The sequence below is a fragment of the Trematosphaeria pertusa genome (assembly GCF_010094035.1).
Source record: "Trematosphaeria pertusa strain CBS 122368 unplaced genomic scaffold BU26scaffold_16, whole genome shotgun sequence".
Taxonomy (NCBI): domain Eukaryota; kingdom Fungi; phylum Ascomycota; class Dothideomycetes; order Pleosporales; family Trematosphaeriaceae; genus Trematosphaeria; species Trematosphaeria pertusa.
In genome coordinates this window covers 669,269-691,697 of record NW_022987227.1, presented here as the reverse complement: position 1 = coordinate 691,697, position 22,429 = coordinate 669,269, and the positions used below count along the sequence as shown (strand labels likewise).

At 54.3% G+C, this 22,429-nt stretch overlaps 5 protein-coding genes across 5 annotated transcripts; 3 read left to right on the top strand and 2 right to left on the bottom strand.

Annotated features, from left to right (window-relative positions):
* Positions 1-21: 21 nt before the first annotated feature.
* BU26DRAFT_465351 (uncharacterized protein) lies at positions 22-7,637 on the bottom strand. The gene is made up of 12 exons (XM_033825187.1): positions 7,412-7,637; positions 7,330-7,359; positions 6,272-7,255; positions 5,961-6,148; positions 5,734-5,809; positions 5,141-5,339; positions 4,917-5,090; positions 2,888-4,788; positions 2,256-2,834; positions 2,108-2,206; positions 1,909-2,047; positions 22-1,858 (listed from the first exon to the last, which is right to left on the bottom strand). Exons 1-12 carry the CDS (start codon positions 7,472-7,474, stop codon positions 276-278), a joined length of 6,015 nt encoding a protein of 2,004 aa, XP_033678833.1. The 5' UTR covers positions 7,475-7,637; the 3' UTR covers positions 22-275.
* Positions 7,638-15,780: 8,143 nt separating this feature from the next.
* BU26DRAFT_523402 (transcription initiation factor IIE, beta subunit) lies at positions 15,781-16,980 on the top strand. Its single transcript, XM_033830037.1, has 2 exons — positions 15,781-16,430; positions 16,480-16,980. The coding sequence occupies exons 1-2, from the start codon at positions 15,889-15,891 to the stop codon at positions 16,736-16,738; spliced, it is 801 nt and encodes a 266-aa protein (XP_033678832.1). The 5' UTR covers positions 15,781-15,888; the 3' UTR covers positions 16,739-16,980.
* Positions 16,981-17,028: 48 nt separating this feature from the next.
* Positions 17,029-18,266, top strand: BU26DRAFT_109807 (hexaprenyldihydroxybenzoate methyltransferase mitochondrial precursor). The gene has a single exon (XM_033819384.1). It carries the CDS (start codon positions 17,074-17,076, stop codon positions 18,001-18,003), a length of 930 nt encoding a protein of 309 aa, XP_033678831.1. The 5' UTR covers positions 17,029-17,073; the 3' UTR covers positions 18,004-18,266.
* On the bottom strand, positions 17,975-18,818 carry BU26DRAFT_523399 (uncharacterized protein). Its single transcript, XM_033830036.1, has 2 exons — positions 18,617-18,818; positions 17,975-18,517 (listed from the first exon to the last, which is right to left on the bottom strand). The coding sequence occupies exons 1-2, from the start codon at positions 18,809-18,811 to the stop codon at positions 18,323-18,325; spliced, it is 390 nt and encodes a 129-aa protein (XP_033678830.1). The 5' UTR covers positions 18,812-18,818; the 3' UTR covers positions 17,975-18,322.
* A 177-nt stretch (positions 18,819-18,995) lies between these two features.
* On the top strand, positions 18,996-22,131 carry BU26DRAFT_109790 (Utp14-domain-containing protein). Its single transcript, XM_033819383.1, has 3 exons — positions 18,996-20,633; positions 20,687-21,596; positions 21,652-22,131. Exons 1-3 carry the CDS (start codon positions 19,021-19,023, stop codon positions 22,039-22,041), a joined length of 2,913 nt encoding a protein of 970 aa, XP_033678829.1. The 5' UTR covers positions 18,996-19,020; the 3' UTR covers positions 22,042-22,131.
* Positions 22,132-22,429: the final 298 nt, after the last annotated feature.

The following is a 22,429-nucleotide window of genomic DNA, read 5'->3' as shown; positions in this document are numbered from 1 at the left end:
GACCTTGCTCGATCCTTTCTTCTATTTAAAAACATATTACCTATCTGCCTAGATAGGACCCTCGATCCTAACCCGACCCTATCATCCCAACATAGAAGTGAACCTCCCTACATCTCGCCGTAACCAGACGATCCATCTCATCGCGCGGCATATGATAACATTGCGTGTCAAAAAAACGTCCCAGACAATTTCGTAGCTCTCTACCTCTAGAGAAGCACGTTGCTACCATCCCATAGCGGAGAGAGTGCGACGCTCACTTGAAAGGAACTCTCTCCTTAATCCACCAGCTCCACAATGTCTCCGAACTCCTTGAACAGCCACGGCTCAAGATCTTTGAAAGCCTCGGAGATTGGCACGCCCCGAGGCTCGATATTCACCGATGTTCGGGGCTCCGGATTTGTCATGCTGGAAGGCTCCTGCGCATCACCATCTTCCCACTCTCCATTCGAATTCTGTTCCACTCGTGGGCGCTGGTTCTTTGCCTGCTTCAAGTCCTTCGGCGGCGGGCGTTTTAGCATCGACTTGGCTGGTTTGAACCCATCATAGGCTGGATGGGGGCTACTCGTATCATTCAGGAAAAGGGAGCGGGGTTTTGCCGGGGGCATTCGCGGCACTTCGCCAGAAGAGGTCGAGATGTCCTCGGGCGCGATAGATTGCTCCTTGGTCTTGGTCGCGGCTCCCCCAATATTAGCTGGGAAATCTTCGTCGTGGAGATCAACGTCGCAGTCCGTGTTAAGGGATTCTTCTAAAGCCTGGAGATCCTCTTCATTGGGTTGATCCGCAGTACGAAGATACTCTGAATCTGCTAAGCCAATAAGAGCGTCTGCGAAGATTGAGTCACCGTCACTAAACGTATCCGACTGACGGTCCGGAGCCGTGTTCTCGATCGGAGAACCCATGACATCGTCGAGCTCCATCGCATCTTGTGTCTTATTTACGGTCGAGCGTATGATGCTGGGCTTGGAATGCTCAAGCTCAGCAGACAGCTCATCAACTTGGATATCGCCGTAGTCGCTGGAGATCGAACCCGGCCGCTCGGCAGCAGGGTCGTCCTTCAGAAAGGAAAGACTATGTTCGCCACCCTTTCCGTAACAATACGCTGGCTTCTGGCGCATGATAGAGGATATCGATGATGGTGGATCCCGGTTTTGGATACTCTTATGGAGCTTGTGTAGGTCGCGGTAGTCCTTAGGACCGTGGAGAGCATACCCGGCCCTCCTCTTTTTCTCTTGTTGCGTTAGATCGAGCTCTTCAATCGCTGCCGAACTCTTCCGTTTGGAAGATGACAGCCGCAATTTGGTTTGTGGTTTCGCGTCTTTTGCGCCTAGTTCTTTCGGCTTGGACTGGGAACCACTTTCGTTCGATGCTATACGCTTTAGTCCGGTCTTCTTGGGCGGTTTGTCGAGCCCATCTCGGCAACACATATGCTTGCAAGCTGTCTTGTTCTTACACTTGTGATTACAAGCCCATTTGCCATTGTCACGTTGCTTGGGTTCGGAGTTCTCCTCTTCGAGCACAGTTTCGACCGGCTTAGCGCGACCTTTACTTTTTGAAGCATTCTTCGCCGTGTTCTTGCGCGTGATGCTGTCAGTGGGATTGGCGTAGTTATCGATATGATCGAAGTCAAGGTCGTGGAATGAGGCTTTGACCAGCTCCTCGTCATCGATGCCGTCATTGCTAAACTCTTCATCCCCAGCGGCGGTGCTTCGTGCGGCCACGGTGTTTTCGCTGCGACGTCTGGACATATTAGAAGTGGGTCGCTCGAGCGCACGCGGAGTGAATGGTTCAGGAGGCTTTGTGGCAGGAAACATTGATGAAGCAACCTTTGGCTTAACAGTTGCGCTTCTCGTGGTCCCGGCTAACGATAGTCAGTATGCTACGATCCAAAGCGCTCCACATCGTTCTTACCAATCCCGTCGCACATGATATAGCAGTTGATGCTCAGATCAGGTGTGGTTAACAGGGCAGGGAACGTCAGACTCTGGCCTTTGCCAAGCTTCTTTGAGCTGGTCCCGTTAATAGACGTCATGGAACGGCCAGTAGACGCCTACCTTATGCGAGCAAAATGGGCTTTGCGGCCATCAGAGGTCTCTGCCAACAGGCATACGTAGACGGCCTTAGAACCAAAGGCCTCGGGGGGCTTCTCGTTGATGAAGCCAATGTCAGCCTCCACCTGCACCTTCACGCCATCCGGAGTTGTCGTAATCTGAACTCCAGGTGAGTATTGGGCAATCTAAAAGGAAGGGCATTCTTACCGATGATGGGTGTACATGTAGCGAAACGCGTAGTTTAGGAAATCGCTTCAGCTTCTCGAGGACCCCCAAGCCAAATGGAGGATTCTTCCCCAGAACGACATCTATGCGATGAGCATCTGTGCACTCGAGTTCTTCGATGGTCCTGATGCCGGCACTAGCCAGTTTCCGGACCGCTACAACTCCTAGCCCGTCAATTTGTTTCATTTGCAATGGGCTGTCATCCCACACTCGTGCAGCAAAGCTCCGTTCCAGTATCAGGGCATTGATGATGCTCGCGGAATCGCCAATACAGATCTGACAGTCAATGATGCAGCGTATCAGGCGGCTGATGTACTTGAATATCGTCATCGCCTCCGTATTGTATTGCGCTTTGTGCTTTGAAAACTCGCCATCCCAGGCAACGTCGGCCGCTCCAAGGACAGACTGAATGAGTAGTGATACCTTGTGTGCCGGCAGATCAAGGTTCACCTGAATTGGAAACCGAATATACGGGCATTTGTTGATGGCTCTGTACAAGTTCTTCTCGCCTGATCGAAAGCGGATGTCTTCGAATTCGGAAGCTTGAGCGATTGCGGAGAGCTGAGGATTCAAGTCAGTATCACATTTTGCAATGCCCGGCTTCAGAAGCTTACAATCTCAGAAATGGAAGACTTTGACTGAAGCCCCATGAAGATACGCATGGTGTCAAAGTGAACGTAGTAGCGTGCCATGGCATGGCCGAACTCTGTACACCTGAAGTACTCTTGGCCCGCAACTAGGTTGCTGTCGCGCAGAAGTGTGGTGTCTCGGAAGCAGATCTCGTCAAGTTGCTCATCGATGCCTTGCCCACTTCTAGTGTCCTCCAGCTTGTAGTACAGAGGATTCCGCTTGAGTCGAACATATAGGAAAGTACCTGCGAGCCATTTCCTCGCCGACGGGAGGTCGCGTATCGTCCCAAGACCGATCTCGGCGTTTAGGTGATCGATGAGGTTAGAATGGAGGGTGCTCTCTAAGATCTCTTGGCCGCTCACCATCATTTCATACTTTCGAACCTTGTGCTGACGAGTCATTATGACCGCGACCGCGCTATCATCGAACTGGGGTCGTCCGGCTCTACCAAGCATTTGCATGATCTCAAGATCGGCGTACTCTTGAACACCGTTTTGAGTGAAGGCCACAGTGTTTTTAATGATGACGAGGTGGCAGGGCAGATTGACCCCGACGGCGAGGGTGGAAGTGCAACAGATGATGCTGATCTCGCCATCCAGGAACGCCTTTTCAACACCCGTCCGGTCGTTGATCTCGAGTCCGGCATGATGAAACGCTACCCCAGAAGCAGCGCAGTCGCGAAGCTCACGGTTCTGGAAGGGAAGGGGCTTTGGCGGCGCGTTCCACATACGGTCCGTAGGATTCCTCGTGGCCCACCAGTTCGCAAGCAACTTTGCTGTGCTCACTGCAGAATTCCTAGTGAAGCAGAAGACCATGATCGGTTTACGTTGTGAATAGCGCTTGATGACTTCCGGGAGTTGGCCGTCGAGGTGCTTCTCAAAAGCAAAGTCATTGTTGCTGGTGCTTGGGTAGCCGCAAACATGCTTTTGTAATCTGACCGGTCTGAACTCTTCGCCAAACTTCTCGTTGATAGCGGGCGCACACGGGTCCGCGGAGCTTCTACCCAACCATGTTCCCACGTCGTCGAAGTTTGGGATCGTTGCAGACAGGGCTACAAAGCGAACGTCGGTGCCGATAGACTTCATGCGGGATACGACCGCTTCCAGTATGGCGCCGCGGTCTTCCTTCAGGATATGGACCTCGTCGATCAGGAATAGTTTGATGAGCCTCATGAGCTTCTCATGATCCTTCCATTTCCGAGTGATACTGTCCCACTTCTCTGGGGTGGTGATAATAATGTTGGCGCTCTGCACGTTGCGAAGGTCTGAGGCTTCAGAATCGCCGGTGAGCTCCACGCAGTTCAATCCAACTGGGCTGAACTTCCTCTGCCAATCCCGTTGACGTTCGGAGCAAAGAGCTTTTGTTGGTGCTTGATAAACGATCTTGTACTGCCCTGTTGCAGCGGTGGCAACAGCTCGACAGATTGCCAATTCCAGGATCACTGTCTTCCCACTGCCTGTAGGTGACGCGACCACAAAGTTATTATCGGATTTATACACATTGTCGAAGCATTTGGATTGAACCGCGTTGAACATCGGGAAGGGGAAGATGGTACGAAGTCGATCGGGAAGTGCGGATATTGGCACCAGCGGTATGCCTTGAACCACTGGAGCATGGGGCTTATCAAAGGCGCTAGGCACGGGTCGGGAAGTAGGAGCCTGAGGCCACGAACGTGGAACTTGCCGGTGGAGGTCGTTGGGTATAGCTGGTTGCTCTTCATAGGGCTGAAGCCGCTCTGTTTGCTGAGCTGAGTTCGTGTAACGACCTTCAGCGCGTCTCTGACCAGCCATGAATGTCGGACTTGACGAAGCGCCCAGCTGCGCATCGGAGCTGGACTGCTGCGGTTGCGTAGCGCTGTAGGCATATTGGCCTGCTCCTCCGTTAGCTTAGAACGTAGGCGCAGAGGGTGTCTCGGTGCCAGACTTACCAAGACTTGGCTGAGCCCGTTGCTGGGGATAGCCGCGTTGGCCTAATGAATCGTCAGCACCAAGGGGTAAATTCAGTAGGGGTGACACCTGCCGCCGACATCATACACCGCGTTGGTATGTGGACGGAAAGAGGCATGGGGTTGCGAAGAAGCATGCGGAGCAAAGAACTTGGACGGTTGCGGCGCGAGTGAGAGTCGCGCCTGCCCTCTTGTTGCTTGCCGTTGACGGTCTTCATAAGGCTCCTGAAGCAAGGACTCGTCTGCACAATCAGATCAGTTCCAGGTCGATTCACGCCGACCCAACGCGTACCGAATGAGTCCAAGGCAAACTCTTGCCCGTACTGGTCATCGTCCTCCACCCTATCATAGGCAACATCGTGGCGCGGAGCGCGATAACGATCTCGTCGAGGGAGTGGTCTGGCTAACTGCTTGAACTGCCCTTGAAGGAGCGAGTGCTGTGAGTCCTGCCCCGCGCTACGGCTGTCGAGGTGGTCGAGAAGTGAGAAGACCTCATCCCCCATGACTGCTACATGCGTTCGAGATCACAAATAAGATGAAAACGAAATACACACTAGAGGTTGTGAGTGAAGGAGTGAGCAACAGAACGGTCGGGGGGTTGAGAGGGGTGGGGTGGCGAAGCGTGTGAACAAGGCTGGAATGAAGAAGGAAAGCGCGGCCTCGGGCGTCGTAGCCTCAGAAGCCGCCGTCCGCCGCGCTCGAGGAAGACGGAAGAAGCCGGCAGGCTCGTTCCTTCCTCGCTCGACAAACACAGCACCTGGCCTATCTCGCTGAACCTACTCTCTTCTGCCAGATACGCAGCTGTCTTTAGCTTCCTGGTACCAATGATCCTATATCTCTTGCAACCATGGGTCTCTTGCGGTAAGGGTAATTCATAAGCTATACATGGGGTATATACATGCTCTCATACAACGTGGCGATCCAAAGGGTGAGGCATCTTGTGCCTCTCAAGCAGGCAACCCTGCATTCCGCCAGGCCGCGGCACTATCCAACAATACGCACTCTCGTCAATACGCAGCGCCGTCTCTAGAAGCCGTTCCAGAGCCACGGTCGTTCATGCGTCTCGCTTGGGGAATTGCTTCCGCTCTACGGTAGGAGTACTGGGTCTTGACGAGGTCTGGCCGTCGGGTCGTAAAGGCGTTTTGAGCGATAGTGGAGGGCGCTCAGAGTCAAAGTACGCCGGATTTCCGTCAATGGTAGCCTTTTCGAAATCTACAATTCTGATCGGACCGGCTCGCGGCCGCTCAGGCTTGCTGTAAAGGTATGTAGCGGAGATGACGACGGATGTACCAACCAGGTACTGTAACGAGTCAGTGAGTGAACGCTCGATCGTCCTTCATTCTATTCCCGATGGACTATCACCCCTTTATCGATCCGGAAGGGAAAGAAAAGCAGCTTCAGGGGAACCGGAAACATCACTTACCGATGTGCTGATCTGAAAGTCAAAGAAGTACACGCTCGCCAGACAGCTGATAATGATCGATATAGACGTCGCAAAGTTCTTGGCAATGTTGTCGGCATAGTTGATAACCAAAGCAACAATAACGCCGCCAGCAGCCTGGAAAGAAATCGCCGTCCAAACGACCCAGTTGTAGCCAGCGAAAAAGCCTGTCCTCGCAATATTCTCGCCGTCTACCCAAATCACACCGAGGAAGAGAGCCGGGAAGAGCGACCAGAAGGAAAGCTGGCAATTGCGGACCCAGAGGGATGCTGTTTTCGAGGTCGACTCTTTGAGGACCTTCTCGAAGGAGACGCCGGCGAGCCCGGATAGAGCGCACGCAACCAGCACAGCTGCCAATCCGACTGAGCTGTTCATCTGGGGGTGCTGCAAAGCCACGTCCTCGTTAATTCCTTCGTATGTGGCAGATCGCTTTGTAAGATGCCCCGCGGCCTGTCTTCCAAGGCCACCCAGCTGCCCCAAGGAGCGTCGCCAATAACTCGAGTTGGGATCCTTCAAGTCTTCCATTGTCACCTCGGGGACGCGCTGGGGCAACTGCACGATGGAGACGCCAACGATTAGAAGGACCAGTGACGCCCATCTCCGGGAAGAGAGCGTTCTCCCCAGCAGCAGAACGCTGAAAATCGCGGTTGTAAGGATCTTCAGCTGATATGTGACCTGGAACGTCGCCGCATCCAGATTGCTGACAGCCACGTACTGCAGCGTATTTTGTAGTGTATAAAGCGCCGCCGGTATCGCCAATTTCCAACTCTCATTCGTGAACACGGCCGACAAAAGATTCCCAAAAAGGACTGTGGCCGGGGTATTCGGCGGGAGGTTCGTCGACATATCGTACAGCGCCATCGTCAGGCTAATGCCGAGCTTGATAACTTCGTTCAGGAAGACGGAGGTCGAGGTATGGTATCGGTGACCGTTCACTAAGGGCATTACTCGCGAATAGTGCATTATCTGCATGCATCGTCAGCACCGGTATCGCGGTCGCAGCCTCGTCGTCGCCGGCGCGTGGGCATCGTTGGACACACCAAAATCAGCGCGGAATTCTGGAATGTAAGCTAAGAGACGTTGTTAGCCAATGGTCCACGCTGTCGACCGTCCGTAGCGTACCGTAATCAGAGAGAGGTGCTTCATTGGCACGCCAGCCAGCGAAGCGCCTCTGTCAATCGCCATGATGCCGTCCGTTCTGTTTATCGTGCAAAGTACAATAGTAATCGCTGCCGCAAGAAGATACCGCCAGAACGGATATGCAGGTAGTTGGCGATGTGTGCCTTAAGAAGAGCGCCGCGGCCAAAGGAGCGTAAGAAGTTGGAGGGGGAGGCGTAGGTGAGCTGGAGGGCTGAGTTGGGCCATCTTTACGAAAGTACCCCAGAATATCAGCCCGCGCTAAGTGAAGCCCCTGTCGCCCTCGCTACCGAATGCGCGCTTTGGAATGCCGATTCCAGGGCAGGGCAATGCGCAGGGTCTGTGTAGAGAATTGTGGATCCTTCTTTTGTTCCAAGGTTCTTCAGTAGCACTTTAACCGACGTATTCTGCGCAGTCGACGCGAACATCATCGCCCTCACCAGCATTTCCTTTCGAAAATAAGCAAATGTGCAGTGTCACTTTCCGACACCAATGAAGGCTTAGGCATGCCGATTAAGCGTTGCCAAGCATGAGCTGAACCTTCCCCTCCACAGCCTCATTGCTCCTAAGCCAGGCACCAACTTGCCACCCTAGCAGACGCAGGCACAGAGTCGAACAGCGCCGCTGTGGGTCTCGTCTAGTAGGAGGTCTTTACGCGAGATGTTTCACTAGTTCCGACTTTTCCGGAAATCAACCATCAGTCTCGAAGGATTCCTGGGCCAGGCCATTCCATCGCGCTCACAGCCTGAGGCAGTGCTTATGATTGGAGCTATGGCAGCGCTAGGGTTACGCAAGGGGAAAGTCGACCTGCATTGAGCTTGCACCTAGTAGTGCCGACTTTCCGCCCGCATCTATATACGAAGAAGTACTAGCAGTTTTTTGCGCGGCAACTTAACCCGCCCGGGTGGAACGCGTGAATAACACAGTCACGTGCTTTCGCGAAACCGCGTCGCGTGCACCCTAGTCCTGTCTTCTGACTGCTCAAATGACCATGCCCTCCACCCACGTCTCAACACCTCCATGCTCCCCGCCGCGGTCGCGAACACATCTCCTGGAACCCCTTCGGGACCACCTTATCCCCTTCACATAGAAAAGGCTAGCACTCCTGCCGCAACATGCCTCCATATGAGGCCGGCGTCCATGTCACACAACAAGCTTCAGAAGAAAGACAGCATAGTGCTCGTGCATGAGGACAATGAGTATGAGACAGACAGCAAATATCATACCAGTCTCTCGCAGATGCCATTGCGCATCCGTAAACTATGATACAAATGCCCGTTTCGGGCACGAGAACGCTCTCCAGCTTTTAACCCGCAGTTGAAGTACACCCCATACCCCATGTTGATAGGAACATACCCGCATGTGCTCCAAAAACCGTGGAAACGAAAAACTGAAAAGTCCGACATGCTCGCAGAACCGATAACAAATGAAAACCACAAATGCAGGCAGATACTCGTTTGTCGAGCATAGACGTTGCTCAACACCATCTTCCTCCTTCGTTCACGCACCGACCGTTATAGATGTGTCCCTCATCTCGATGTGTGGCTTCTTCACTCTTCGCCGTCTCCACCACCGCGACCACCTCTCGCACGCTTTCCACCGCGGTGCGAACCGCCACCATCATCTTCAGCTCCGCGCTTCTGTCCGCGGCCACCGCCAGGCTGGAAATCTGGTGCGCCAGGGTTCATCGACTGGCCTTGGCCACGGCTGCGACCTCCTCCGCCTCTACCGCCACCACGGCCCATCTGAGCACCTGGAGCGTTGGCGTTCTGAGCCAGCTGATTCTGCTGCGATTGGCCGCGGCCGCCGGGTCGAGGAATGTTGGATGGCTGGCCCTGGCCCACGATGTCTCGGAGTGCAGCCGGCCCGGTGCCAAAGTTTCCGCGACCCCGTCCGCCTTGCTGGGGTTGCTGTTGGCCGAAAGGAGAGTTCGGTCGTCCTTGGTTCTGGTTGAACTGGGGCTGCTGGTTCTGCGAGGATGCAAAGCCTGGTTGAGCAAGACCGCTAAAAGGACCGAAGCCTTGACCCATTTGATTGTGCGCTTGGCCAAGAAAATGCTGACCTGCACTGGAAGACTGTGCAAATGGGTTTGCTGCCGCCTGGCCCATGCCCGGCTGGCCAAAAGCAGGTTGAACAATGGATGGCTGGCCGAAGGAATTGGCCCTCGCCCCATTGATTTGGGGAACGCTGCTCGAAGCTGGAGCAGTCACTGGCGGGGCGGATTGCTGAGACTGCGCCGGCCCGGCTTGACCGAAGGATTGCGTCAGAGCTTGAGGTGTGGCCGGCGTGTTGGCAGGCTGGTTCGGGGGTGGTTTGGTTTCCTTCGCAACCTCATAAACCTCCTTGACCGGCTTCTCTGGTGTTTCCCTCGCGGCAAGCTCCACAACGTCCCATTGAACCTTCAATCTGGTGAACTTGCCCTTGGCAAGGCTCTCTTTGGCAGCGTATCGCTTTTCGGCCTCCAATCTGGCTTGTGCTCGTGTTTGTTCGACCTTATCTGCCGTGATCTTGTCGTGCTCAGCTTTAGTAAAAATTTGCTGGTTTGTATCGGCATTTCCCGTCGCCTCAGGCACTGCGGTCTCAGTTTTCTCGGTCTCAGTTTTCTTTTCAGATTCAGTCTTTGCCCTCTGGACTTGATTGGCAACAGTGCGCTTGATGATGGCTTGGACTACGGGGTTTCCGCTGACGAAATGTTTGATGTCGAGGTCCGACGCGCCGGGGCCGGGTAGTTCGACCTTAACAGCCATTTCCGATTCTGGGGCTGTCGACTCCATTGCGGTATTTTCCTGGGGTTCCAATTGACTACCTCGTGAGGAAGCCGACTCAAGTTGTTGTCGGAGATGATTCAATTCGTCGGTGAGCTCGGCTTGGAGCTTACTCTTGTCATCCTTCGCGGCCCTGACCATTTCGTTGGCTTTAGCCTTCACATTGGCCATCTTTTGTTCGGCACCGGCCACTTTCGCTTCTCGCTGCTCGAGGTCGGCTTTCATCGCGGCAACACGCTCGGCAACTTGCTCCGCAACTTGATCCGCAACCGACTTGGCGCCCTCTTCGGTGTTGTTGCCAGCAAATGAGTCAGCCATGTCTGTACGAGTGCGAAGGTCCTCGACCTCTTTCTGGGCGGCAGCGAGCTCCTCTTTGAGCTTCTCCATCTCTTCGGATGGGAAGGAGGTGACTGTAGTCTCAGAGGAGAGTCTGGACACCAGTTCCTCCACCCGTGCATCAGCTTGGGCCTTTTGGCTCCGGGCTTCTGAAAGTTCGGAGTTGAGACTGGCTATCCGGTGTTGCAATTCACTCTAAAAGTTGGTTAGCAGAGCACATAGTCCTTGGGTGGTGGAGGAACTTACAATCTGCTTCTCAAGACCCCGCGCGCGTTCCTCCAGTTCTTGGAGTTTCACATGGTAGCCAGCGGCTCGGTTCGCTTCTTGTATAGCCTCGTTTTCGGCTTTGGTTACGCGGGCTTCCAATGCAGCCTTCTCCTCATCCGAAAGGCCAGAGTGGCCCTCATTCAGCTGTCCTTCCTCTGTCTCCGCAAGCTCAGCCCTGGCATTTGCCGTGGCAACCGCTTCGTCGCGAGCATATTGGGCGGATTCAAGCTCGGCTTGCAATGATGCAAGCCGTTGCTCTTGCTCTGTGAGCTTCTGTTTTAGCTCATCTCGCTCCGTTTCGAGGTCATTGCACCTTTTCTCTGATGCCTGGTACTTTTCATTGAGCTTCTCCCTCTCCTGCCGCAGCCTCTCCTTGAATTGATTTGTAAGGTTCATCTTTTGGTCGGTTTTGGCGGCGATTATCCTGGTCTCGATTTCTTGGAGCGCATCCTCGCGCTGTGAAACCGCATCATCGCGCGCCTTCTGCAGAACTTCAATCTGCGTCTTGAGATCCTCGAGCTCCTTCGGATCGATACGATCGTACCTCTGGAGCACGTCTTGATGACGCTTCTGCCAGCGGTCGCGATCCTCTTCGAGAACTTTCAGATGGCCACTATTAATCTCAAGCTCGCCTTCAAGTTCGAGGACACGAGCCTGTAGAGGCTGAAGTTGGTTGTAGAGGGCTTCGGCCTCTTTCTTCTTTTCGTCCAGCTGAGCCTTCAGCTGGTCTTTCTCATTGCGCAGGGCGGTATTGCTCTCGCGATAAACGTTTATGTTCTCGATGCTTTCTTGAAGGGTAGAAAGGTCCGTGCCACCCTGTCGGCTCTGTGCTTGGATTCGCTCAGCGTTTAACTTTTCGAATGTCTGGTCGAGCTTAGCCTGCGTGTGGGATAGCCGTTGATCAAGGCTCTTGACTTCCTGGTCCTTCATGTTGAGCTGGATCTCTAGGATGTCCTTCTCTTGGCGGAGATAGGTGACGATTTCTTGAAGGCCGCTTGTGTTGTCATCCATGCTGGCAATATCAGCCTGTCCTGCTGCGACGGACACGCGACTGCTCTTCAAACTAGCGATTTGACCGTTCAATGAATCGAACTGTTGCAAGAGCTTCTTGTTGTGCTCGTTCAGGTCATTATACCGCGTTCGAGCTTCGATAAGCTCGCTTTCGTATCGCTCACGCGTCGCAGCCCAATGTTCTTCACCCTCGACTAGAGATGCACGAGCGGCCTCGCTATGGGTCTTGTACTGCACAACTTCCGTCCTGAGCTTATTGTATTCGTCGCGGACTGTCCGCAAGTTCTCCATGGTCTTGCCGTGTTTTGAAAGCTCATTCTCGTAATCCTGTTGTGCCTGCTTCGCGATTTCTGCTTGGGTTGCCACAAGCTGCTTTTCATTTTCCATTGCCGCTTTATATTCGTTCGAGTCCTCCTTGAGGCGAACGATCTCAGCTTCGAAGAGCTCCTTCTGCTGTGAAAGCCGGAGATTCTCCTGTTCCTGGGTGTTTCTCAGCTCGGACAGCTGGGTATTGGTCGTTGCAAGCTCGTTTGAGATCTCTTTCACTCGATCATTGAGATCACTAATCATCCTATCCTTCTCCGTTGTCACACGGGTCATTTCTTCCTGCAGCTGCTCTTGCGCCTCGACATAGCTCTGCAGCTGCTCCTCAGCTGCCTGTGCGATGTTTTTGTATGTTTCGATCTGCGTGTTGGCGCCGTCCAATTCCTCCTGTGCCTGGTCATATTTGCGCTGGGCCTCCGTGAGTTGCGCAGCAAGCTCTTCCTCACGGCTCAACTCATCCAGCTCGTTGGATCCATTCAGGCGCGGTGTTGGTCGGACTTGCAGGTTCTGCACACGCTCCTGGGCGTTATGCAGCTCAGTCTGTAACTCATTGACGCGTGCCTGAAGCTGGTCTCGCGCTGACTTCACGGATGTGAGCTCTTGGCGGACCTCGTTCGTAGCTTTGAGCAGATCGTCGATCTTCCTCTGCTTTTCCGTCTGCTCCCACTCCTGTCGCTGCAGCACCTGCTTGTGTTCCTTGATTTCGTCTTCGAGCTTGCGCTGGGTATTTTGCAGCTCCGCCTCGAGATCCTCAGCCTTACTCTGCAGGCTCCGGCGGCTCTGTCCCTCGGCCAGTTCCTGCTCATGACGCAACTCGTTCATTTCTTTGATGAGCCGTTCATGGCGATCTTTTTCTTCTCTGAGCCTCTTGTTATCGTCGTTCAGGCGATCCTCGACGGTCTTCCACATAGCCTGCGAAGCCTTCAAATTCGCGATCTCCCTTCCCAAGCTATCGATCCGGCTCTTGGCTTCAACGAGCTCCTCAGCGATCTCTTGCGTCCGGAGATCCTGTTTGGCAGAAAGATCTTGCAATGAATCGCAGCGCTTCTGGAGTTCGCCCTTCTCCGATTGCAAGGAGTTGAGCTTGTGCTGCTGGAAGTCGAACCGTTCTTGGGCCAGCTGGATCCTGTTGTTTAGCCGCATATTCTCGCTCTGGAGTTGGTTGTTTTCCTTAGAGAGCTTTTCTGCTTGCTGCCTAAGAGTGGCACGGTCTGTGTTGCTCTCCTCCTTGAGCAGATCAACGTGCGCTTGGAGATCCTTGACAAGCTTCTCGTATCCAGCGACCTCTTTAGAATGCGGAGTTTGTTCGATACTCGGCGCAATGTTTGCTGGTGGCGGGGTTGCCGTTGCTCTATCGCCCATGGACTGTCCGAACATTGACGAGGCATCGATTCCAGGAGGGAGCTGGCCGCGACTCGTAACGATGCGGCGGTACATGTCACGCTCTTTCATGAAGCTTTGGGAACGAAGCTTGTGTGATTTAATCTCGTCTTCGTACTGAGCGAGCTCGTCCCTGAGGCGGGCAAGCTCCTGGCCGTCTTTCTCGTGCTGGTTGGCCTTCGCTTGAGCCTCGCTGCCTTCATACGTTTCCGCGACCTGTCTGATAGTGCGCAGCAGCTCTTGGTTCTTTTCCACGAGCTCGTTAACATTCTTGAACAGGACCAAATGTTTGCTAAGCAGTCGACTGGTGGGAGTGTCGTCCTCGTCCAGCAGACGATCCGGAATCTCGTTATCCGCAGTCTCTCGCAAGAATACCTTCTGCTCGTCGGAGAGGGAATCGAGTCCTTCCACTTGAGCCAACTGTTGATACAGGACGAGCTTGGTCTGGAAAGTGGCATCGCGAATCAGCTGGCGATCGAGCTCCTTCTGGCGAAGGAAGCCCTGATAATCGCCCTGCAGTTTCCGCATCTCCTTCCGTGCCGCCTCCTTTTCAGCGATGGCCTCCTCAAGGAGCGCAGAAATCTCGCTTGCTTCCGAGGCCAAGCGTTCATTTTCCTGCCGAAGGTCGTCGTGCTCGGGCTGTAACTGCTCTAGTTGTTCCAGCATATCGTTCAATACGACGGTTTGTTTCTCGTTCTGTGACGTCAGTTTGCGGATCTCTGCTCTAAGATTGGTGTTCTCCGTGTAAAGCTGGGTCGTGGACATGCTACCCTTCAGGCCGGTGCCACCAGGTGAGAAAACGGCTGGTGACCCGGCCCTTCCCGGCGTGTCGAATGAACCGTTCATGGGACGTCGTGGAGTGCCCGGAATTTGGGAGTTGGTCCGAAGCTCCGACAACTGAGATTCGAGGGTCTCAACCAGCGACTCCAGGTCGGTCACCCTACTCTCGTACCCTGCCGCCTTGTTCCGCTCTGATTCGACCTCGGCCTGCAATCGCCCAACCTCCTCAGCAGCATCATCGCTAGTCGCGGTCAGCTGGTCTTGGACCTCCTGCAGACGTTTCTTCACGGTGTGGGCGCTCTCTTGGTGGAGTGCGGCGAGTCGGCGGGCGTTGTCGAGCTCGGCGCGGGAGGATTCCTGACTCTGGGTCGCGTCTTCCTGCAGCTGCTGCACCTGGACAATGTATTGCTCGACCTTCTGCTCCAACTCTTCAATGCGTTGGCGCTGCGAGGCCTCGGTGCGGCGAAGCGAGTCGATGGTATGATTCGCGTCTGCAATGGCCCGCTGCAGCTCGGCAATCTGAGCATTCTTCTCCTTGCGGAACTTGGTATGGTCGGCGGCACGGGTCCTGAGCTCCGTATCAAAGTATTCGTTGTTCTTCCGCAGCAGTTCGATTTCCTGCTGGAAGTTGGACTCGCGGAACTTGACGTTGGTGGCGGCATTCTCCAGCGACTGATTCTTCTCCTCCAGCTCAGACACCTTCTTGCGAAGGTTGACGAACTTTTGGTGCTGTGCGGAAAGCTCTTCGGTGAGGCGGTCGTGGGCGGCAGACTTGGCATCATGCAGGGCAACGGTGTCACGGTTTTGAGACTCTAGTGTCTTGATGCGGGATTCGAGGGACTGCACTTCAGACGTCTTTGAGCTGGCGGTAGTCTGGGCGTTCTTCAGCTCCGTCTCGATCTGCTGGCGGGCGTGTTCTGCGGAAGGTGGCATATTAGTGCACCACTCGGGGCCAATCGTACCGTGGACGCGCTTACCTTCTTGCGCGAGTTTCTGCCGCAGCTCCTCGGCCTCCTTCTGGGCTTTGTCGGCTGTGGCTTTGAGAGTGCGCGTGCGGGCTTCTGCATTGTGGATAGCCGACTCCAGCTCCACGTCAGAGCGGAGTTTCTGCGACTTGAGGTCGTCGTACTCGCGCGCCTTCGCCTCGATCTGGGTAAGCAGCGACTGCACAAGCTCGACAGTGGGTGCAGAGAGTAATGATTGGACGGTCGCCTCCGGGATGGAGTAGGACGCGGCGACGTAGCCGACGTCAACTGCAGCCGCAGCCATGGTGAGGGAGTAGAGCAGTTGCGAGCTCTAGCGCATCCTCGAGGGTTGTGGGCGAGAGGGGGAAGAAAGGGAGGACAAAGGAGCGTGGGCAGCGAGCTTCAAGAACGGATGGAGGAGCTCAAGGTCGCGGAGCGTTTGTTTCTGCGGCCCGAGCGCTGCCAAGCCCTGGCGCGCCGCATTCGACATCATATGGAAAGTGCGCCGGTCGTTCCTGCTAGCACTCTCTCTTTCACCGACCCGCCACCCTCGCCTGCCCGCAGTTGCTGCGCGGCTCTTTCCTAGACCTTGCGCGCTCCCGCAACACCACCTACCCGCCACACCTCCGCAACCATGTCCCACCTCAAGCCCAGCTCTGCTGCGCGCATCTCGGCACCCTCGCCGACGCCCTCGAATGCCTCTGCCAGCGGCGCCAAGCGAAAGCGCCCCGACGATGGCACGCCCAACATCGTCTACTCGCAGCCCCAGGAAACTGGCACCGGGAGCCACATCTACACGCAGCTCACCTACACCGTCGAGCACCTGCGCGCCAACCAGCGATGGATGAGCTTCAAGGAGATCACAGACTACCTCAACGTACCGGAGAATGACCACCAGACCCGCCACCACCTTACTGAGCTATTCCGGAGCAACAACCCGCAGAACCGCATAGCCTACAATCCCGCGGATAATACATACCGCTACAGGCCCAAGTTCGAGATCCGCAATGCCTCAGAGCTAAAGGGATATCTACAAAACCAGAAGTCGGCCCAGGGTCTTTCTGTGAAGGACCTCAAGGATGGGTGGAGCGCCGTGCAGGATGAGCTCAAGAGCCTGGAGGATAGGAAGGAGGTGCTCGTCAAGCGGAACCAGAAGGATCAGCAGGCGAGGACTGTGTACGTCACTCTTTTTAGGGTGGCTAGTCCATGCTAACCTTGGCTGAAGGTGGATCAACGACCCGACCCTCATGCACAAGATGGACCCCGAGTTCCAGAACGAGTGGCACAAGATCCAGATCCCGCCGAACCCCGACGACTTGCGCAACAGCCTGCTGGCAGCGGGCCTCAAGCCGTCGAGTGCGCCGCGCGAGGTAGTGTCCACAAAGCCGAAGGAGAAGAAGCGGAAGGCCCCGCGTCGCGGCGGCAAGCAGACCAACACTCATATGGCGAACATCCTAAAAGATTTTTCTCACATGAGGAAGTAATTTTACTTTTATTGCATAGCGTCGGCGATTGGGAAACCTGGGCATTCATCGGACCGGGTCCTCATTCAGAATGATAAGGAGGACAACATTATGTACAACATGCGAGGATATGTGCCTGAGAGCTTTTGATTCCTCGTTCTGTGGAGGCCTTCGCGGCATAGATCAATATGTGCTATAGAGCACAGGTTCGCAGTGCAACACGCTGAACTGTACCTGTCGATCATTCAAGCAGTTTAAATGTGGCCCGTGCTCCCAAACTTTGTGGTGACATCAAGTCAAGCTCCACCCCTACACGAGTGAGATCTTGAACTTCTTGAACCACATCAATCGCAGCCATGAAGCCGCGTAATACAACGAGGGCGCTTCGCTCTATACACTCACTCACAGCTCCGACAAGACATCGGCCCAGACCACTCCCCTATGTACGACCCACCGTTTCAATTTCCGCAAACCCAGCTCCCCGACTCTCTTCCACTATCTCATCTACGCCCGACGCCTCGAAATCCTCCGTCGACCCAACAGAAGTATCCCACTTCAATGCGCTCGCATCAAGTTGGTGGGATCCCACCGGCCCCTCGCGACTCCTCCACCTCATGAACCCACTCCGCCACGACTTCATATCGCGATGTCGAGAGACAACACCAGGCTCACCGGCCTCCTCTTCACAACTCCGCTATCTCGACATCGGCTGCGGCGGTGGAATCTTCGCTGAGTCTGCAGCACGGCTTCCACACACGCAATCCGTTACCGCCATAGACCCCACACCCGAAGTCCTCAAAATCGCACAAGGCCACAAGAGACGAGACCCCGCGCTCATGGCCTCGAGCAAACTAACCTACCTTAACACATCTATCGAAGACCTGCCTCCTCCCTCATCCCCCGAACAAGCCTTCGACGTCGTGTCCCTCTTCGAAGTCCTCGAGCATGTCAACGCGCCCGGTCCCTTCCTCGACCACGTAATACAGCACGTCAAGCCCGGCGGCTGGCTCATTCTCAGCACAATTGCAAGGACATGGGCGAGCTGGGTGGTGACTAATGTGGTGGCGGAGGATGTGCTGGGCATGGTGCCGAAGGGGACGCATGAGTGGAGTAAGTATGTTAATGAGCAAGAGTTGCGGGAGTGGTTTAGGAAGAAAGAGGGGTGGGGAAGTAATGGTGGAATCAAGACGATGGGTGTGGTGTATGTACCTGGGCTGGGATGGAAGGAGGTCCCTGGTGGTGAGGGATGGGGGAATTATTTCTTTGGCGTTAGGAGAGATAGGTAGGATGTATCTGTAGGTACGATACTCAATTGTACACATGATACCCGAGATAGCAATGTACGGTATGTATCCAAGGTTGTGCCGATTGTACGGCTATGGCATCAGACGATGTGCGATGAGCCAGCGTCTCATACGTCCCTTTTTCAGTCGGGAGATCCAGATCTGACAGTCAACGATCCCATGCTATCCACAAACGCCGCGTACTGCCTCCTCGATCCATCAATAATGTACACACCCCCTCATATCATCACTCCGCATCTAGAGTGTAGCAGCCCAGACCCAATCCCGTATCATACAACCCTCTCACTTTCCAATTGATCATCTAGCTCTTAGATCTCGCCGGTTCTTCCCATACGTCGGGCTTGTTCTGAAAAGTGTCCACCAAGTCGTGACCACCTTCCCTCTTCCACTGCGCCAGATACTCCTCGCCCGTTATCGTCTTCTTAGGGACCTCCCATTTCGTCTGGTATTCGACTTCGACGTTCTTGGAGAATCTGCTGCTTACGAAGGGGGTCAACTGGACTCCGAGTCAGCTTCCTTCTTCCATACCATCTCTCCTCCACAACATCCATCTAAAGCTGCGCTTAGCTCCAGATGGTGGACAGGACTGGCTCACCTCGAAGCCTTTTATACCCTTGTTCGGATACACGTATGTCCGTATCTTGTCATAATCGGGGTGAAACCGCCCGTATTTATCGATCGTGCCCATAGATCCTACGCGGTTGCCCTTGTAGTATTCCTTGCCGGCTTGCTTGGTGGAGAGCGGGAGGCGCCGGAGCGTTTTCTGGAGGCATGGCGTCGCTTTGAACATCTTCGGGTCTCTCCCTTGTCGGCGCGGCGATGAGGTTGGTAATACGAATGAGGCGATATCGTCAATGCCTTGAATCCCTACGATGAGCTTTCCAAGGTCGGACATTCCACGGCGTAACTTCGGGCCGCAAAAATGTGAGCGCCAAGATTTCGATCCCACTTCTTGAATTTGCCCTCCGCAAAGAATTCTTCGAAGGAACACCACGCAATATGCCGGCGCGAATTTCTCGAGGCTCGCTGCAGAGCTCAAAGCTCGCAAAATCCAAGCCTTCTGGCCGAAATCCCAAGAAAGCGCAAAAACGAGCGCTCAACGCCTTCTCCATTGCTTCCCATGAGCATGCCGACCGAGTGAAGATTCGACCAAACCGTCTCGGAGAATCAGAAGGGTTCTCGCACCGAAAAAGGCCGCGTTACGAAGAAGGTGATGACGAGGATGAAGACGAGGGGCCTACTCAATCGAAGAGGAGGAAGCAAGGGAGCGGCGGTGCTGAGGAAGAGAGCCTGGACGAGGGAAGTGACTCTGAGGGCAACGCTTGGACGATGGGCCATGTCGATGAGGATGATGATAGCGACATTGACAGTGACGAGGCATTTGGAGAGAGCGACGAGGAGAAGTTTGAGGGGTGGACGTTTCGGGGCAGCTCTCACAATCGGAAGGGCAGGAAGGCGAGGAAGCCCAGAAATATGGAAGAGATGGACGGCGAAGACGGAGAGATCGATTTGGATGAGGGAGACAGCGCAGATGGGGAAGAGGATGAAGAGGAGGATGACTTAGGCGAAGACGCCATTGACCTTGCCACGGCGCTCGATCAATACGAGGAGAGCGAAGAGGAAAAGAAGGAAAAGAAAGCCAAGAAGTCTAAGAAGAGAGCATATGCTTTTGACGATAGCGATGAAGAACCCAGCGAAGTGGGCGACTTTGCAGCAGATGGAGCGTCCGACTTCTCCTCGGACGAGGATGAGGACGAATCGGACAGGCGGGCACAATTGAAGGACCTCATTTCATCGTTGGCAGAAGAAGATGAGCAGCGCTCAACCGCACGAAACCCAGACACCCACGAATCAGCCGTGCCCTCAGAATTCGGTGTCTTGAGGAAAGTCGACCTCGCAAGCTTCAAATCCAAGGTCGCCGACCCCGAGAAGAAGAAAGCACTCAAGCTGTTGCAGGATGACAAGTCATCGAAACGGAATGATATTGCTCGGAAACTAGAGGCGCCGCTGCCCAAACGTCAACAGGATAAGCTAGATCGAGCCGCTGCGAGCGCAAAAACCAATGAGACCCTCGAACGATGGGTGGATACCGTAAAGCACAACCGTCGTGCTGAGCATCTGTCTTTCCCCTTATATCAACCGGAAGCTGGCCAGCGTATGGGTGAAACTCGTCTCTTGCCTACCACAACCACGGCTCCCGCCAATGACCTCGAAGTCACGATCCAATCCATACTGCAGCAGAGTGGGCTCTCCAACGGAAAGGATGATGAAGAGCAGATCCAGAAGTGGGAAGAGCTGCAGACGAACAAGCTCCCTCTGCAAGAGGTTATGAAGCGCAGGGCTCAGCTTCGCAAGGAACGAGAACTTCTTTTCCGAGAAGAAGTCCGCGCAAAGCGCATCAAGAAGATCAAAAGCAAATCATACCGTAGAGTTCATCGGAAAGAGCGTGAGAGGTTGCTTCAACGTGAACGCGATGCTCTCAAGGCTGATGGCGTTGATGTCTCAGAAGACGAGCAAGAGTACAACGTCCGCCGGCGAGCTGAAGAGAGAATGGGTGCAAAGCACCGTGAGAGTAAGTGGGCTAAGGGAATCAAGGCCTCTGGCCGGTCAGCGTATGTACTTCAATGTCCGCTGAGATTGTGATCATCAGGCTAACTTTTTTCAGATGGGATGAAGATGCTCGCTCAGGCGTGACGGAGATGGCTCGACGAAACGACGAGCTTCGCCGCCGCATCGAGGGTAAAGAAGTCCGTAACGAGGATTCTGATGCGTCTGATCTCTCCAGCGATGGGGAGAGCGAATTATATCCTGACGAGGAGGATGGTCATCTGGAGCGCCAGCTTGGTCTGCTTGAGAGCCCTTTCTCATCTACAGAAAACAACAGCAAGTTGTCGATGATGGCCTTTATGCGCAAGGCGGAGGCAACAAGGAAGACAAGGAATGATGAAGATATCGAACGCATGCGTCGCGAGTTGGCCGATGAAGAAAGTCCAAGTGAAGAGGAGGGCTCAAATGCCGCGAGGAGAGGACATAAGAAGTACGGCCCAGGGTTAATTTCAGAGACCCCTTCTATTCCAATTGGCCAGTCTGAGTTCGAAGAGAGGGCTCCATCGGATGAGGAAACAGATGACGCCAATGGTACTGCTGCGAATGGTGTAAAGACTACGAGCGACCTCTCTCTTGAAACGCGGAACAGCAACGAGCCCAGGAATCCATATTCTGCAAAGTCAGAACAGAATCCCTACTTAATGAAGGCTTCCAAGGAGAAAAGGACCAGAAAGCAACCCGATTTGGTCTCACAAGCACATAATACCATCCCCGCAGTCCAAGAGCCGTCAAAGTCCAAGACGAAGTCCAAAGTCAAGTCCAAGGCAACATCCAAGAAATCATCCGATTCCGATCTTCCCGAGCAGATCATCAGCGCCCCGGACGCCAATGGCTGGCAGACTGTGTCGTACCAAAATCAGAGTGACGAGGAAGGAGGCGAAGGCTCCATACATTTGAATACTTCGCAGTTCGAGCTCACAGCAAAGGCCTTCGCGGGTGACGATGTTGTAGCTGAGTTCGAGGAGGAGGTAAACTTCGCGCCCAGGTCCGCCCCGCTTATCTTAGCTAACGGGTTTCCTACAGAAACGCGCAGTCATTGACGAAGATGACGAGAAGATCGAAAAGAACGTCTTACCCGGCTGGGGCTCGTGGGCCGGCGAAGGCCTGAGTAAAAAGAACCAAAAGCGCAAAGGGCACGTCACCTACAACAAGAAAGAAGGCGTCAAGCCCGAGAAGCGCAAAGATGCGAAGCTCGACCGTGTCATCATCAACGAGAAGCGTGTCAAAGCCAACACCAAATACCTCGCTTCGCAGTTGCCGTTCCCCTTCGAGACGAAGGAACAGTATGAGCGCTCGCTCCGACTACCCAAGGGTCCAGAGTGGACGACAAAGAAGACGTTTTCGGAGGCGACGAAACCGCGCGTCTTGGTTAAGCAAGGGATAATTCGACCGCTGCATAAACCCCTTGTTTAAAGAGTTCATGTGGGAGCGGGTAGACGCATATATAGCCAGACACATATATACGCCCAGGATCGGCAGACTAAAGAATTTCAGGTCTTGTGTTGCGGCTCGGCTGATACCGAATCTTCAATGTGACAGCTGCAGCTTTATCAATGTGTGACGAAGGAAGGGGTGGTTGAGCTGGAGGTTATCATGGGACTAAGTCGATTTGGGATAGTCACTGGAGATCAACCGCAGGGATCTAGGGTCGGCTCCGGGATGTCGGAGAAATTCTCAGACTACCTGTGCAAGCGCAGAACACCTACCCTTTCCACAGCCGGTCGGTCTCTACGATCAAGATGTTCACAGTATTGGTCGATCATACGTTCCGAGTGGGAGAGTGGGAAATTGGGATGCTAAC